Below are 18,235 nucleotides of genomic sequence, written 5' to 3' on the forward strand. Positions count from 1 at the left end.
TATTTAGTTTCTAACCTCTGTACAGTGTCCTAAAGGATAGTCAGGCAATTGGGCATTCAGTTTTAGGAGAAGAATATCCAACAATATATTAGCTTGCTTATTATTTTAAGCTTAAACCAAAAAGAAATCTGATACTGCCTAAACTTAAAAAAAAAAATGAAACCTCTAGGAACAAATATCTTTGTAGGTATTTTAATTTTTTTTTTGGTGCCACCAAGTGGGGAAATGTTGAATAATGATGTTTTCATGCAAAATGAATTACATGGTCCAGAGAAAGGCCCCTATGAGAGTTTAGCAGATACAGCTAAACTTTTTATTATATATTCATGTTAGTAAAGCTTTTAATATACTCTCCAAGAGGTTTGTGAATTACAAATAAATATTATTATCCTAATCAATGTACATTTAATGTAAAACAAACTAATTGAAGTGATAATTAAAGACTCAAATATAGAAATAAAATGTTTTCTTCTTATGCTCATGAAAATTTGTCTTAGTTTGGTCTGCTGTAAATGTACTATAGACTGGGTGGCTTAAACAATAAACATTTATTTCTGACAGTTCTGGGAGCTGGGAAGCCTATCATCAAGAAACCAACAAATTGGTTATCTGGTGAGGGTTCACTTCCTAGCTTGCAGTTGGCTGTCTTCTCATTATTCCCGATATAGTAGAGAGCAGAGAGAAATATCACAAGCTCTCTTGTATCTGTTTTGTGTCACTAATCTCATTCATAAGGGATCCAACATCATGATTTAATTACCTCCAAAAGGCTTCAAATACCATCACAATAGAAATTAGCTTCAACATGAATTTGGGCGTGGGGGTAGGGGTGAGGGTAGGGAACAAACATTCAGTCCCTAGCACCCTATGAACTGGTGCAGTGGTTCTCAGTAATCTGGAGATAGAAATCCCCTTTAAAAATCAAATTTGTCACCTTTCATGTGACATCGTATGTCTTTTAGTCTGTGATACTTATTGGAAGATGCACCATTGTTTTAAGTGCATTTTTACCATTAAAGGAAAAATCCTTGGAAATAATTTCATTATTAATATTTTTCTATATTCAGTAAGAGAAGCTTCTTTGTCTTGTGTAGATACTTTTTATAAAAATCACATCAATCTTTGCAATATAACAAGGAAAATACGAGTGAAGGAAATTGGAAAGGTATTTCTAAAACTGCACATTTTCTAAGAAATTGTAAATCATTTTTTGAATTGGTTATGATGTTCTTCTTAACTGAACAGTGCAAGAAGATATAAGAAATGTTTGTAGTTTGTATATGTTATTTTAAAATATTTCTGTTGGCATTTTATTTTTGGAAGTCAAAACAAGATAAGAAGCAATAATGGCCAACCTAACCTTTTAAACTGTACAATCTTTTTAGCCTTTGTTGATTTTCCAGAAATTCACTAGAGGGCAGTAGTAAGTAATAAAAATTTGGTTTTTGAAAAAGTGTTTTAAGTACATTTTTTTCCCCACAGAAATTTGAGGTTACATTCGAATGGTTGTTATTTAAACATGTTAATTTTTTTCTATGTTTATTTCCAGCTTATTAAAATCTAAATAGTATAAATTTCCTGATAATCATTGAAACTTAAACATGCAATCTAAAAACAAACTAAACACTTGATGAAAAATCAAAAGATTATTTACTTTTATTTGCTATATTCAGAGAATTATGGTATAGTCTGGTCTCATGTTACTACAAGTTGTTACCAAGGATGTATTTTCGTTTTCTAATCTTTTACATTAAGCCATTTAGGAATTTAGTTCAGCTCTTTTAGTAAATATATCAATTTCATGCAAGGAAATAACTTCATGAAGAATTAACAGTTCTCTCTTCTTAAAATAGTTTTAGTCAGATATTATCTTCTTACAATAATTATTTTATTAATAAACATTTGTTCTTTGAATAACAGTAGAAGGACAAAGAATTGGGACCTACCTAGTCTTAACAAACCCAATATTCATTCTCTGGTTGCTAACTAGTTTGGGTCAGAAATTTGATTAGTCAAGTTTGGCAGATCTAGTGAAAAACCAAGTGAGCAGACTGATAATTGTTAAATATATTTTATGTATTGTAAGCAAGTGACATTTACAAATCGAGGAACTTTTCTCAGACACAGTATAAGTAAGCTGAAACCTGAGTGCATTCAGATTTACTAATGAAGTAAGTTAAGAAGGTAGGCATAGAAGAGAGTGCTGCATGTATTAAAGTATGAAGGCCTGAAGTATTTTAAAATTAGAGTGGTTTAAGAACTATGGACAATTGTGAGGCTTAAGGTAAAAATTTCTCTGACAAAGTAGCAGTGGATCACTCTGTGGCTCTTGTCTTTCATACTGGCCATGGGGTCATCTTCCCAAAAGGTGCTTCTACTAGAGCACTTTGAAAAATATCCTTCCTTTTCCTGGAAAATCTTAAAGGATACTAATTAGAAGAATGACATATTCTGAATTGGGTGTTCAGAGTAAGATCATTTGGAAACAGTATAGAAGATGTATATGTAGAGAGTAAGAGCAACAGAGAAAATAGTAGATGACCTTGTATTTAGATGACCTTTTATTTGACAGTGGATTATAAATAAGGGCCGTGTTGTTAATATTAGTAGACCAAAAGATTCTACAGAAACAGTATTGAGTACTGAAGTTAGTACATTATAGGATTCAAATCCATTCAGCATAGAGTTGGGTTAAGCCTAAGAAGTAGCATTTATCCTGAGTTTGTGTGCTCAGCAGAAAAAATGGAACAAATTTAAAATTATATTCATGTATCTGCTTTAGAGCCTGTCGTTGCAACCAGCAGGTATTTCTCAGTATTTCTTCTAAGAATTTAAAGTCAATCGATTCTGAACCATGGCTATATGGCAAATGACATTGACTGTTAAGTTAATGATTATAATAAAAAGTTATTGAGACTTTTTGGAATTGAGTAGTATATACAATAATATGTTTATTTTTAATGCTGACTAAAAGTTAAAAATTACTTGTTGGAAAATATTTAAAATACTTAGTAAAAAGATTGGTTATAAATAGGTAGAACTTTTAAACAAATTGTCCATATAGATAATTGGTATACTAATGAAGTACTGTGTATATATTACTGTACATATGTTTTTCTAAAGATACATTGTATGTGCTTGGAGAAAATTACTCTTGTTTTAATAGAAAATAATTTTATAAATTGTTCTCATTAATTCATCCTATCATAATTTGATTAGCCTAAAGTTATAACTTATTACTTTGATAAAGTATTATATTGACATTAAATGTGCAACTTGTCCTTTGAGGAAGGAGTAATATGTTATCACATAACTGCATAAATGTAAGTGTAAAATAAACAAGAGAATTATAATATGATCATGATTCACTTCCTTAAAGCATATTCTTCAGCGACTGTACACTGCTACTACTGCTCACTTTCAAGTTATTAAAGGACATGTTATTACCTGAAAATTGTGTTAATCTGATTGAAATGAAATTATTAAAGCATTTGAATTTTGTTTATTTTAGGCCTATGGTATGTCAGCATTACCTTTAAATCTAATAAAAGGCACTAGAAGTGCTGCTTATGAACGTTTAGAAAACACTGAAGACATTGAAGAAGTGGAGCAACATATTCAGACGATTAAATCAAAAGTGAGTTAGTGTTTTGTTGTTACTGGGAAGCATAAACTTACTTTACCTTTGAGCTGCTTTCTGATGTGACTTTAATATTGGGAAACACATATATTTTTATATTGTTTGATAGCTTTGTAACATTCTTCAAGAACTATGTGTCTATTTTGAAAATTGATATCCTGTGTAAGGTGGGACACTGGCAGTTTTAGAATTTCTATCAGTACTCTAACAATGAAGAAACAAAACTACATATTTATGATCAAGACCTTTCCAGTTCTCAGTTACCCTTATTCCATATGTAACATCATATTTTACTGTTACTTATGTTCAAGTTTTGTGTACTTAGTTGAACAAGCTAAAGAGTACATGTAATCACTTGCCAACCAAATGGACTTCTAAAAATATAATAATTTTTTCTTCCTTTTTTACCATCAAATAACACATTAATTTTAAAGAGTTTAGGAAACATGTTGAGCTTTCTGAATTAGTCTACTAACCTAGCATGATCCTGCTTTAAAAAAAAAAAAAAGAGCAGACAGTAATAGCACCCAAAAAGGAAAACCACATACTCTCTTTCATATGAAGGTAGAGGCAAGTATTTTAATAGAAATATAAATATCAGCAATGCAAAACCTGTGCTGTAATAAAAGCTTATCATAATGATCAGGCTGTATTTATCTTAGAAATACAAAGATGATACATTAGAAAATACATTAAAGTAGTTTAATATATTGAGACTAAAAATAAATAAACATCTTAACAGATGTCAAAGAATAAATTGGTAACAGTCAATTTATAGTTATGATTTTTAGAAAGCAAAAAAAAAATATCTTACCAAATTAAGAGAAGAAAATACTAAATCAAGGAATCCTCTGATGAGCATCATACTTTAAAGTGAAAGAAACATTCCCAATAAAGTTATAAACAGGGCAATAATGTCAGTATGATTGCCACTCTTTAGCATATTCCTTGAGATTCTAGTCAAATTAAAGGAAATTTAGATAAGAACATTGAAAGAAGGAGAGGAAAAAAAGGAATTCAATCTGTGTTGTTTGCAGATATCGTCTACCAAGACAAGTGAAAGAATTAACTACAAACTACTAGAACTAATAAGAATTCTTCAAATTGTCTAGATACAATTGTCTAAACATAAAAAATCATTAACCAGTTAAATGTTGTTATAGAGAATTTTCCATAATAGCACAAACTATAAAATATTAAGAAATGTCAACATCTACCTGATGGAAATTATAAAATTTTCTGAAGTACATAATAGGAGATTCAAATAAATAGAGAACTTCATCGGTTTGTAATTGGTTAATTCAATATTATAGATATATTACCTGAAAATTGTTTTTTAGTAATTTTGGTATAAATTTAATAGTCTATATAATACAAAAATTAAATTTTCATAAAATTTTATACCATCTAAAACTGTATTCTAAATCTAAATCAAGTATAAAACTTATAAAACACTTTAGAAAGTATGAATTTATCTTGGTGTGGAGAAATCCTTTCTAAAAAAGACACAAAACCAAGTTGCTAATTAAGAGAAAATTGGTGAGTCTTCAATTTTTATGTTATGAACCTGAAAAGGGCACCTAAATGGACGTTAAAAACCAATTGTATGGGAGAAACTCTCAACACAGATGGTAAAGATAGTAAATAAAAGGACAAGCACTGTTCAGAAATAATGAAAGACCCAAAGGTAGTTCACTGAAGGAGAAATTAAACTGTTTAGTAAAATTATAAAATGATGTTTTAGGTAAATAGTAAATAGGAGGTTGATCAGGTGTCCCAGTTACCTGGGACCCGAGGACTTTTCCAAAATATGGGACTCTCAGTGCTAAAACCAGGAGAGTTGGTAACCCTAGTAATCAAAAGTATAGACATTAGAATGACTTAATATGTATTTTTTAATCATTCGAAAGTCTTTTAAATGGTTACCTGTGTCAGGAATTGATGATATTTGGGGAGGTAATAATACTGTTTGTGGGAATATGAGACATACAGCTTTTTAAAGAAAATGAAATGTTGTGATGCCTACCTGTATAATCAAACATACAACTTTTAAAAATTTAATCTAACAGTTTATCTATAGGAATCTATGTTTGCTATATGTACACATTGGTATGTAGATATATAGGAAACAACCTTAGTATTAAAAAATAAGGTACTTATTAAATTAAGACACCATGCTGTAATGTGCTATGTAGTGATAGAAAGGAATGAGGGAGATTTATATAGCTTGAAAAATATGTCTTATAAAACCAGATTATCTCAGTTCAAATTCAGATAGATTGACCAAAGAAAGCGTTACTCATTTGCAAGTATACTTGGACAACAAGGAAGTGCCAACTCTTAGCAGTTGTTATAAAAACTCCTGCATGTGACCTATGCATGATATTGCATCACTCTACTGATATTTGAGGTGGGCTGAGAATCATCAGTTCAGGGAACACAACCACTAAACTAAAGGATGGGAAGGGGCAGGGCCAAATATATTAAAATAAGGAATGGAGGAGTTTGGAGGTGAGGAAGAATAATTACAGTATATAGTGGTTAACAGTTTTTTTAAACAAACACCTTTTTAATAGGGTATTTTTACAAATACGTATCTTTTTTTTTTTTTTACAAATACATTTGGAATAAAGGAACAAGGAAAAGATCAGTATTAAATGTACACACATCTCCATTTTCATGCTAATCTTGGTTCAGAGACATTTATTGTTACATTGCATTTGTCAATTTTATTATTTTTGTCAATTTGCCTAAGTAGTGTCCAAGCTAAAAGTATTTTATTGCCTGATTTGCTAGATCTGGTGGATGCTTTATTAAGACCTTAATGGTGGGGAGAAAAAAAACCACCCCCAAACCTTTAATTTTGTTCTGTTATTTGCAGAGTAAAGATGGTCGACCTTTGCCAGCAAGGGATAAACGTGCCTTAAAGCAATTTGAAGAAAGGTTACGAACACTTAGGAAAAGAGAGAGGCACTTAGAATTCATTGAAAACAGCTGGTGGACAAAATTTTGTGGTGCTTTGCGTCCCCTGAAGGTAAATGGAGTTTTTAAAAAAATGATGCTGTCACTCTTCTCTCAAGTTTTTGTAGTGCCTCTTAGAGATTGAGTTCTTCTATTGAGGCACTATAGCATGATATTTCAGAGTATGGATTTTGGTGTTCAGATAATCTGGTTTTTAATCGCAGGTTCCTTGCTTAAGTCAGACAAGATATGAACCTCTCAGAGCTTCATTTATTTCATGTGTAATATAAGTATTATAATCGAGTTATTAGGAAATATAAATAAAAATAAAGGTAAATAAGAAATAAGCTGTTAGCATATTTTCAAGTTTGTAGTTATCTATCAGTAGGAGACCTGAGAACCACATTAGAACAGAAGAACCCTAACTGAAAAATAATAGAATTTGCCTCATTATTAGATTTTAGATGATATTTCTGAAAGTATGTAAAAAGATGTTATTGAGATAGAAAACCTTTTTATTTTCCTTTTTTTTTGTTTTTCAGGGGCGGGGGGAGCCATTGTTTGCCAGCCTTGAATTCTTGGGATGTTAGTGCCTAAATTTAAGTACCTAGATTGAATTAAAACATTATAATATGACTTAGACTATAAAGAAACTAAAACTACTGTCCACCGACTTCCAAATTTGCATGTTATATATATATATATGTGGGGGCATTTCAGAGACCAGAATTTTATACCATAGTATGTAAGTTGTAATTCAGAAAGTACAATGAAAAGACTCAGATGAAGAATGTAAGATGAAGCTAGAAGGTCCATTTTGGTTAAATTTTGAAAGAAATGTTTCAGAGTATTTCTGTCAAAGACAAGTGAGTCTTGTTTAACTTTGTTGCTACTGTTCACTCTTTAAAAACTTAAAAAAAATGCATTAACTGCTTACCCTTTTTAAAACCTCCTTTTTTGAAAGAGTTTTTAAAAAATATACTATAATCATGTAATTCTATGTAACCTCTTTTTAAACCTTTTGTTAGAAGTGTGTGTGTGTGTGTGTGTGTGTGTGTGTGTGTGTGTGTGTGTGTGTGTGTGTGTTTGCTGAGAATCTAACCCAGGACCTAATGCATGCTAGGCAAGTGCTCTACTACTGAGCTATACCTCCAATCCAAAATAAATTGTTTAAGGACTCACTCCAATCCTTTTTCCTAAGATAATTTGTCTTCATAGCAACAAAGGTGTACAAAAGCCTCTCCAACCCTTATTTTAATTCTAGATTCTTTATAATGTCTTATAAATATTCATATCCTTATCTCTGTCATCAGTTGCCTTCTTTTAAACTTCTGTTTCATTTCACTGAGCATATGTTTAGAAGGATTTTAAAATCAACTTTATTAAGTATACGGATTGATTTTGCCAAATATAAATGTATAGATATGTAGAACATTCACATCACCCCCAAATTCTACCTTCTCTTGCTCCTTGAACTCAGACTCCAGGTAATCACTGGTGCCCTTTCTGTCATTAGAGTTTAGTTTTATGCATTTTAGAATTTCATATAAATGGAATCATGGGATATAAAACTTTTTGTCTAGTATCTTTGGCACAGCACTGTAGTTTTTAGATTCATTCACAGTACTTCTTTTCTTTTGGTGGTCATTCCATTGTGTTGCAGAGTGGTATTCTGATATGTATCTGTATCACAATTTGTTTATCCATTAATCTGTTAGTGGATATTTTGGTTGTCTACAATATTCAAAGTTTTTTTTTTCCATTTGTTTCCTTTCCTCTTTCTTTGAATCCCATGTTTGTGTTGGTTTGCTGATGATGTTCAAACATCTCTCTAAGACTCTGTTCACTTCATTGTTCCTTCCTTATGTACTCTCAGTTGATTTCTCTTCAAATTGCTAACTCTTCTGATGCTCAAATCAGCTGGTCAGTTCTTCTAAAGAACTTTTTTATTCAGTTATCATTTTCCATTTCCAAAATTTCAGTTCACTCTCTTTGTTAGTGTTTTTAAAAATATCTTTATTGGTATTCTTTATTGCTGACACTTCATTTTGAGACATGGCTTTTTAGAGTTTTCTGAATATATTATTTTAAAGCATACTTAAAGTTTTTGCCTCGTAAATCTAATGTCTGGGTTTCCTAAAAAATGTCTGTCAGTTGTCCCCGAATCCATGCACTTTTGGTTACCAATACTTCATTGTTTTTGTTGTTAACACTTAGAAAGTGTTAAATAATATGATAACTCTAGAAATCAGATTTCTCCTTGTTCCCAAGGGTTTATTGTTACTATCCTTTCTATCATTATTTGTTTAGTGACTTCTCTGGACTGTGTAAAGTCTCTATTTTTTTTTATGTGACCACTATAGTCCCTGCTCAGTTGGTTTGTTAATGATTAGATATAGATTTTCGTAAACACCTGCAATCAATAAGTCTCTCAGTCTTTAACAGAGATTTTCATGTGTGTTAGTACACTACTTCAACACCGAGGGAGACACTTTCCAAATCAACCTTAGCCTTCACTTCCTCCTTGTACTCAGTGCTTGTCAGAGGTAGATTTTAGTCCTCAGATCTTTTCTGGTCATGCACAGAGCCCTGAGCATACACAAGACCTTCTAGATTCTTAGAGATACATCAGAATATCTAAAATAGCTATTTTTTAAACCCCTTATTGATATCTCATTTTTCTAGGCTTTTGTTTTAATCTTTTTGGTTAGTTTAATTTTTCCATTGTCCACTGGCTTTGAGGTCATGAAGTTCATAGATTGCTTGCAAATTTTTTTGGCCAACACTCCTTTGAAAAGGCTTTTAGCCTCATGTGAACACCAGTTTAGGTCAAATACAAACATCCTTGCAAGTGGGGGCTTCTAGAGAAACACACAGGCCAAATAATGACAGTTCTTTGGGAGTGAGACTGTAAAAAGTGTCAGCCCTTTTTGCTTCCTTATTTGATTTCTAGGATGCTGAATTTTATGGCTATTTTTCAAGGCTGCCGTGGCGATACAGTAACAGAATTGGGACTAGAGCAAGTTAGAATGTCATAATGTTCTAGATTCTGATATTCAGCCATTTTTCTTGAATAAATGCTCCTATATTGCTGCAAACCTTTGGTTAATTTCCAGAATGTTGAAAATGTTGATTCTGATTATTTATGCCAGTTTTCTTAGTGCTTTTATGGAAGAGGAAATTTTCAGAGGTTCTTACTCTTCTGTTTTTACTGTGTTACCTTTGTAACTTAGTTTTTATTTCAAAATTGACAAGATTGCTAGAATATACATTAATATGTGTTCAAGGTTAACCCAACATGATCATCTCTGAAATGATTCCATAGGTACTAACTTGAGTTCTTATATTTAAATATACATAGTTTCCTTGGTCTTTATAAAGTATTTATCTTTTTTTAACTTTTTTTATTAGTTGCTCAAAACATTACAATGATCTTGACATATCATACATTTGATTCTAATGGGGTATGAATTCTTATTTTTCCTTGTGTACAGATTGCAGGATCACATTTTTTTTTAACATTTATTCTGTGTTCTTTTAAGTGACCAATTAAACAATTTAACTCTGGTTTCTGTTAAGATTGGGAAGATAGCTAAGGATATATTGTATTTTTTACTTTTTTGCCAAAATGGAAATCAAGGGAAGGGAATTTTAACTTGATACACTTCTATGTCATGTTTCTTTACTACAGAGTCTGGCAGGTATACTGCCTTGTGTCACTAGCTATTTCTTATTAACAGACAATTAGGAAGTAACATATTTTATATATTGATCTTTAGTTTTCACCTAGGTGTCAAATACAGGAGCTGGAATCTGATAGAAGAAAAATGTGTAACTAGTAAACTATATTGTAATGAATATATTTTTGCTTTTAGATCATGTGGGGAATATTTTTCATCTTAGTTGCATTGCTGTTTGTAATTTCTCTTTTCCTGTCAAAGTAAGTACAATACACACATTTTTTATTTGTTCTTTTTAGATATACATGACAGTAGAATGTATTTTGACATATATACATAGAGTATAACTTATTCTAATAAGGATCCCATTCTTTTGGTTGAACATGATGTGTAGTTACACTGATCATTTATTCATATATGAACATAGGAAAGTTATATTCAATTCATTTTACTGTCTTCCTTATTCTATCCCCCCTCCCTTCCCTTTATTCTCCTTTGTCTAATCCAGTGAACTTTTGTTCTTCCTTCCCCCCACTAATTGTGTGTTATCATCTGCATATCAGAAAGAATATTCAGCCTTTGGTTTTTGGGGACTTTTTTTTTTTTTTTACTGAGCATGATAGTCTCCAGTTCCATTCATTTACCTGGAAATGCCATCATTTGATTCTTCTTTTATGGCTGAGTAATATTTCATCAGGTACACACATTTTTTAAAGCACTTATGCAAATTCTGTGATTTAGATTTTTGGTGTTAAACTCCATTAGTGTAGCCTGTTCATTTAAAATAGCTATTTTGACATGAAATATTCTACAGTAATAACTCAAAGAATAACTGAAAGTTTCAATAATAGACATTATTTCTTTATTCTGTATCAGTTGAACAATATCTGTGAGATGTTTAAGTGAAGCTTAATTTGTTTTCCATGTTTTTCTTTGACTCAGCTGAATTTTCATGTTTAAATTATAAGATATTCTTTCTAGATCAGTTAAAAATGTGATAGTAAAACACAATTATCTTCTTTATGATTTTTTTTTCTTTGTTTTAGTTTAGATAAAGCTCTTCATTCAGCTGGAATAGATTCTGGTTTCATAATCTTTGGAGCTAACCTGAGTAATCCACTGAATATGCTTTTGCCTTTACTACAAACAGTAAGTAAAGCATCAAGTCATTTTATGTTTCAGCAAACATTCTGATACTGTTAAATTTAAAGTTAGTATTCTGAAAATTTGTTAATACTTTAACATACATATGTTCTCTGCTAACTTGACTTTTTATTTGCATATAATTTCAACATTAGAGTGTTGTTTTAAAGACTATTTTATCAATATATTGCTAAAGTTTTAGTTGAACATAATTTGATTTGGGGTACATTATGTAAGGTGAACTTTTCCAAATAATTTTTGTTTTTAATTTTTAATAAATTCTTTTAAGTATATAAATGTAATTTGATGCTTAATTTTTTTAGTACTTTTCTTAGGATAATCATACTAAATAACTTAATAATACTTTGTATCTTTGAGAATTTTTATGTTTTTTTTTATTGGTTGTTCACAACATTACAAAGCTCTTGACATCTCATATTTCATACATTAGAATCAAGTGGGTTATGAACTCCCATTTTTACCCCAAATACAGATTGCAGAATCACATCGGTTACATATCCACATTTTTACATACTGTCATATTAGTGGCTGTTGTATTCTGCTACCTTTCCTATCCTCTACTATCCCCCGAATTTTTATGTTTTAATGGTATTGTAGTAACCTAATCTAAATCAGAGTTGACATTTTAAATATTTCTCAAATAAAATAATTCAGTTTTTAGTTAATTTTATATGACTTCTAAAGATTTCATAGTTTGTATATTAAATTTGATTTTATCTTTTTCTAGGTTTTCCCTCTTGATTATATTCTTATAACAATTATCATTATGTACTTTATTTTTACTTCAATGGCAGGAATTAGAAATATTGGCATATGGTTCTTTTGGATTAGAGTAAGTATATATTGCATTATTATTTTGATGTTTTTCTCATTATTTTATATATGATCTCTATTTTTACAAATTACATTTAAAATATATGTGTTGTATCTTGATACTAAGAGTAATGGTAATATTAAACTTTCTCACTTCATGTTAACATATAAGTGTTTTTGTGTCTAGAGCAGTACTTCTTAAACACAAGCCATTTTGTCCCCCTTCTCCTGAAGATATTTGACAATATCTAGAAATGTTTTTAGTTGTTAGAAGCTAGGGAGTTTTACCGTCATCTTTGAATATGGCCCAGACATGCTGCTAAACATCTTGTAGTAAATAGCGCACAGACTAATCCTGCCCAAATGTTAACAGTGCCAAGGTTAAGAAAACCTTGTCTAGAAGATACATTGTTTTCCTTGGTGTTTTGCTGCATGGAAACATACGGATGCTCAAAAGATTGCCTTTCCTATTAAGAGTTATAGATTATTACTGTCAGCCCTCTGTATAAAAGCCCTTGTGGATTTAATCAACTATGGGCAGAAAATGTTTTAAAAAATTTTAAAAAATTGCATCTATACAATATTTGCAGACTTTTTAATGTTATTTTTCCCTAAATAATATAGCATAACAACTATTTTTGCAATGTGTGCATTATATTAGTTATTATAAGTAATCTAGAAGTGATTTAAAGTATATGGGAAGATATACAGAAGTTATATGCAAATATTTTTCCATTTTACATAAGGGCATCTATAGATTTTGATATCATAGTTTGTCTTAGAACCAGTCCCCCATAGACACTCATGAAGGACAACTGTACGTGATTTGTAATTTCTTCTTACACTCATTTTGAAATAATTTGAGAATTTTAAAATGAAGCTGATTCAGGTAGATACTACTTGCAGCTATGAGTAAAAGAAAACCCAGTTCATTAGTGATTTTAACGAATGCAAGACTTCTTATTATGAAGGTTATCATATATTTAATTTCCCTTTAGTTTGGATACATGTGAAAATGTAATCAGATTGTCATAAATTATCATAGACTACATTTTGTAGCAGAATATGATATGAGGATGTCATGAGTATTTCATAGAAATTAATACTTATAAATGAGACATGTTTTTCTACAGTAGTATGTAAAATAATACATATATAAAACCATAAAAATTTACTAATACCTAGAATTTTAATTCATACTTTTGATCTTTAGATAGAAAGGGAGGTAGTTCACAATTCTTAGGTCTATGTACTTCTAACAGATGCTATTGTATGGTAAGTGAAGAAGGTTTGTCTGCAAGCTAGTCACATGAACACTGATAAATTTTGTAGGTCTTTAGTTTTTAATGGATCATTTATAGGATCCTTTGGATATAAATGCTCTGTCGTTATTGCATTATCTTTTTCATTCTTCTAATTATTCGCAATGGCTAAGACTTTTCAGTATTTATTTTGGAACAAAGAAATGGTTGACTGAACTGTGTAAATTATTCTCCATAATGTAAGAGCAGTACTTAATGCTTTACAAGTAAAATATATAGCTGAAATTTTGTCACTGTCTTTTTTACTTTCCAGTTATATAAAATCAGAAGAGGTAGAACCAGGCCTCAAGCACTTTTATTTCTGTGTATGATACTTCTGCTAATTGTTCTTCATACTAGCTACATGATTTATAGTCTTGCTCCCCAGTATGTTATGTATGGAAGCCAAAATTACTTAATAGAGGTAAGTGTACTTGATTATTTTTATATTTTATAGACAGTGATCTTTAAGGCAAATTTTAGTTTTGAGGGCTAGCATATTAACTCACCATATTAAATTTAATATTGCTAAAGCTGGTTTTTTAGTCAATTTTGAGTATATTTAGATTTGTTTTATACTTTCTTTTTAATAACCCACAGAATTTCATTTTCATTCTTTCTTAAATGGATCTTGTTAGGTACTAAGTTCCTGAGCATTATCTTAGCACTTTTAAGTAATTTTAATTATACGACTTCCCCTCAAAAGTTTGGTGAACATAGGATTTCTGTTTATTGATTCTATGAATCCCACAGGAAAGGCTGTCTGAATATTCTATTTGTAAATTACTTGACTTTCTTTCAAAATGATGGGTATCCTGATATCTGACTTCTTGATGATGTTGATCTCCTAAAAGCCAGTTGTGTTTTTTGTTTTAATTAGACAGCAAGTTTAGATTTTTTGACATTTAAATATTTTTACAATAACTGATTCAACCTTTGTTTAGTTTGTTTCTTTGTCCTAAATTACTTTCTTGCTCTATTTCCTAACAATTCAAATCATATTTGTGTTTCAAAGCCTATTTCAAGCATTGCTTTAATGGAATCTTGCATTGCTAACCTGTATTGCCCAGATTACTCCTTTTTTTATACTGTACTTCCTACATTCTTTCTTTAGTTTAACATGTAATTAGAAATGAAAAAAAAATCATAGCACATCAAACCCTCAGTTGATACCATCTATAATATTGCTAAATATTAAAAAGCTAGTTAGTTCATTGAAAATTTTTAAGTAATAATCTAGGTGAATCAGAAAGGCTTAGATCATAATGGAAGTACATGAACCACCTTTGTTTGACATCCACTGTGTTAGATCACTGAACCATTTTTTTTTTTTTTTACTTCTTAATGACATTTTATTCTCTTTCTTCCTTTTCCCCTGTATGTAGTCTACTAAGTCATGCTTAGTAAGCATTTCTCTAGGAAAGAAGGAAGGAAAGTTATGTTTTGTGAGGACAAAAGACATTCTTTGCCTGCTTCACAAGTCTAAAATTAAGTACTCTGTTTCTTTTTAGATGCCCTATTTAAACTAGAAGTTTATTAATGACTTTATGTTTGTTCTGGGAAGCAGCTCTGTTGTTTAATACAGGACCTAAAAAATTTACTGCAAAAAGATCAGATATTAAATTTACCATAATTCTCTTTCATCTAATTGAAATTTGCATTAAATTTGCCATTTAGAATATCAAATAGATGTAATTAATGGAAAAGAGTATAAAGTTCAAACTACGATTACTTTTTAAAATCCAGGTATAGTTAATAATATAATATTTTCACTTTAACTATATATTCATCTTTCAGAGCAATGTAACTTCTAATGATACTAAAGGCAATACAACCATTTCTGTGCCAAAGAGATGTGATGCAGATGCCCCTGAAGGTAAAGCAGATTTTTTTGAACAATCTTGTACTTTATCATTTTATTAGAGAAGACATACCTTGTGTTTTGCTGTGTTAAACATTTGATGCATCTATTTTAATGTGTGGTAACAAAGGAACTTTCAGCTAGTAGAAGATGGTAAGTGTCTTTAACAGAATTTCTTGGTGATGGAAGGATTTCCATTAAGGAATCAACCATTATCAATTAGTTACTTAGGAAGTAACAAAAGGTAGTTATTATTTTTTACATTTACTAATATAATAAGCAATTACTATTAAATTTTTTTTTTTGTTGTTGTTGTTTTAGAAAATTCCAAGAAAGTTTTTTGGAATCTGTAAATTCTGAGACCAAAAGTACCTATGATCTGGAACAATTTTTAATCCATCCTTATCACTCTAGTTTATAGTAATAGTATTAGTTATAATAGCAGTTAACTTGTAAGCACATACAGTTGTGTTTGAACACAGTATTTCACTGTTTTGACAAAATCTCTGACTTTGCTCTTAACTACTGTATATTTTAGAGAATGATTTTTTTTTCTGTTTTCCATGATTTTTTCTTTGAATATTATAATATTCAATTCTGATTACAGAATACCAATTGATTTTTTTCAAAATTTATAAAAACTTTTTCTGTTTGTCTTCAAAATGCTTTTATTTACTGGTGTCAAATATGGTATATTTATTACTCCATGTGTCAAATATAGTATATTTCTCATTCATGCATTACCATTATCAAAAACATAACTTCTGAGGTTTTATTTTAGATGGGTAAACTATATAATGTGATAGAGAGTAATAGGAGCAGTTATAGAGAACAGGGATAGCCTAAAGGAAGAAGTGAGTAGCTTTACCTGTTGGAGATTATTGTAGAGTAATAGTTAAGAATAAAATTTTCAACAGATACTAGAGCTGTATTTCAAGATGAAAGAAGAATTTATCTGGCTTATGTCAAGGTAAGGCTGTTCTATGCCAAGAAGAAAATTGCATGAACAAAATTAAATTATACAGATTTATGTTCAAGAGGGACACAAAACATTATTTTTTAATGCATTATATATACTATCATATCGTTTTTCAGTTATGAGAGTAAGTATGTGATGGAGGAATGAAATTACAGAATTCGAAACCAGATCATAAAAGATCTTAGAAAATGACTGAAGAGCTAATAAAGAGTTTTTTAAGTAAGAAAATAGAAGTTATCATCTGATTTATTTTCAGTAGGTTATTTATAATAGTTATATAAAGAAGGGATTTAAGAAATTGAGACCAGAGTATGGAAATAAGTTAAGGGTAGGGGACCTATCTATAGTAATTCAATAAGATGGTAAAAACTTGAATTAAATATAATTCATGATGATACAAAATGATGAAAGAAATTTGTGAAATAAATTTAAAGAATTTCTGATTGCTTAGATCCAAAGTAGTGATGAAGAAAACAGATTCTAGAATGACCCTCCAGTTTCTAATTAGTTTTATAAATTTTGATATTACTACACAAGATAAAAGTTACTAAGATTAGAGAGAGATGTAAGACATGTTCAATTGACTTGAAATGTCATGGGGACATTCTGTTGGAGATTTCACAGGCAACCAGATATAAATGTAAGGGATTCAGAGGACAGAGAGTAAGAAGAGAATGGAGACTGAAACTCAGGAAATCATTTTCTAAGGGCAAGCAGATAGAGAAGGTACAGGGAAGACAGAAAAGAAGAAAAAAACTAATGGAGGTAAAACTAATTTTATTGAATAGAAAGAATAGTAGTCACAATTTATATTACTTTGTTGAAATTATTAATAGATACTTAGAGAAGGTATGCATGCCAAGTTGAATTATTGTTTTGTTTTTTAAAATTAGGAAAGACTTTAAAGTTGATGATAGATTGGAGGTAGTAGAGCAGAAGAGGTTGAAGAAAAATGTCAGCAAGGCTGATTGATAGACCAATATTATCCAATTCGGGAGAATATGGTTAAAAACGCATAGTGTGCTAGAAAGAATGAGGCACACCTCTTTCTCTAGATCACTAAGAAGGAAACAGGATAATAAGTCTTGGATAGTAAGTTTTTACACTCTGAGGGTGGCAGGAAGTGGTATTTCTTGATTAGCTATGAAATATAAGTTCATATCATCTACTGAGAATAGACTATTGAAGAAAGTGGCAAAAATTTTTGATAGTCTGTGAAGGAAAATGTATGGGTTCTGACTGGAGATAAGGTAATGATAGGTAAATATGTGAAGGGACAGAGATGAAATTATCAATTTCTATTTTTGTTGAACAAATCTGAACAACTGGTATGATTGTTATTCATACCAGTTTGGAGAAGGCATGACTTGAGGAATTGAAGTGGGATTGGGGATATAAGTATGGGAAGCAAAGTACACACTGAGGGTTAGAGCATCAGCTGACCAACCAGAGTCCAGAGGCATAGGAAATAAGGAAAGAGAACAAAACTAGAGAAAGGAGCAAAGTCAAGAGATGAGATAGAAAAATAGAGATTATTTTACCTTGTATGAAGAAATAATAGTTTAAATCTTACTAGTATGAATAAATGCTACTTAATGTTTGAATCTACTTTATTGGTGACTTTATTCCTAGATGTTTTATTATAAAATGCTATATACATCACAAATGAGGGTCAATAGTTAAAGTGCTCTGGTTATCATCTTTAGCTAAATGAACATAGAAGGAAAAATTAGTGTTGGTTTAGTTTAGTTTTGTTTTTTTAAACTAAGGGGGTAGTTACCTTGAAGATCTATTTCCCAAATTATTATAGTGGTCTTGAAACCTAGAAAAACAAAT

The 18,235-nt window shown here is 30.4% G+C and overlaps 1 protein-coding gene across 4 annotated transcripts in view; it reads left to right on the forward strand.

Annotated features, from left to right (window-relative positions):
- The window catches only part of Lmbrd1 (LMBR1 domain containing 1), a 102,332-nt gene that overhangs the window by 58,844 nt on the left and 25,253 nt on the right, over positions 1–18,235 (forward strand). For all 4 annotated transcript variants that reach the window (XM_040282900.2, XM_040282899.2, XM_078019811.1 and 1 more), the window contains 7 exons: positions 3,512–3,637; positions 6,522–6,674; positions 10,477–10,541; positions 11,328–11,430; positions 12,173–12,277; positions 13,834–13,983; positions 15,357–15,435. In XM_040282900.2, the coding sequence (XP_040138834.1) occupies positions 3,512–3,637; positions 6,522–6,674; positions 10,477–10,541; positions 11,328–11,430; positions 12,173–12,277; positions 13,834–13,983; positions 15,357–15,435 (781 nt within the window). The remainder of the gene's footprint in view (positions 1–3,511; positions 3,638–6,521; positions 6,675–10,476; positions 10,542–11,327; positions 11,431–12,172; positions 12,278–13,833; positions 13,984–15,356; positions 15,436–18,235) is intronic.

The sequence above is a fragment of the Ictidomys tridecemlineatus genome, chromosome 8, assembly GCF_052094955.1.
Source record: "Ictidomys tridecemlineatus isolate mIctTri1 chromosome 8, mIctTri1.hap1, whole genome shotgun sequence".
In the NCBI taxonomy this organism is placed as follows: Eukaryota; Metazoa; Chordata; class Mammalia; order Rodentia; family Sciuridae; genus Ictidomys; species Ictidomys tridecemlineatus.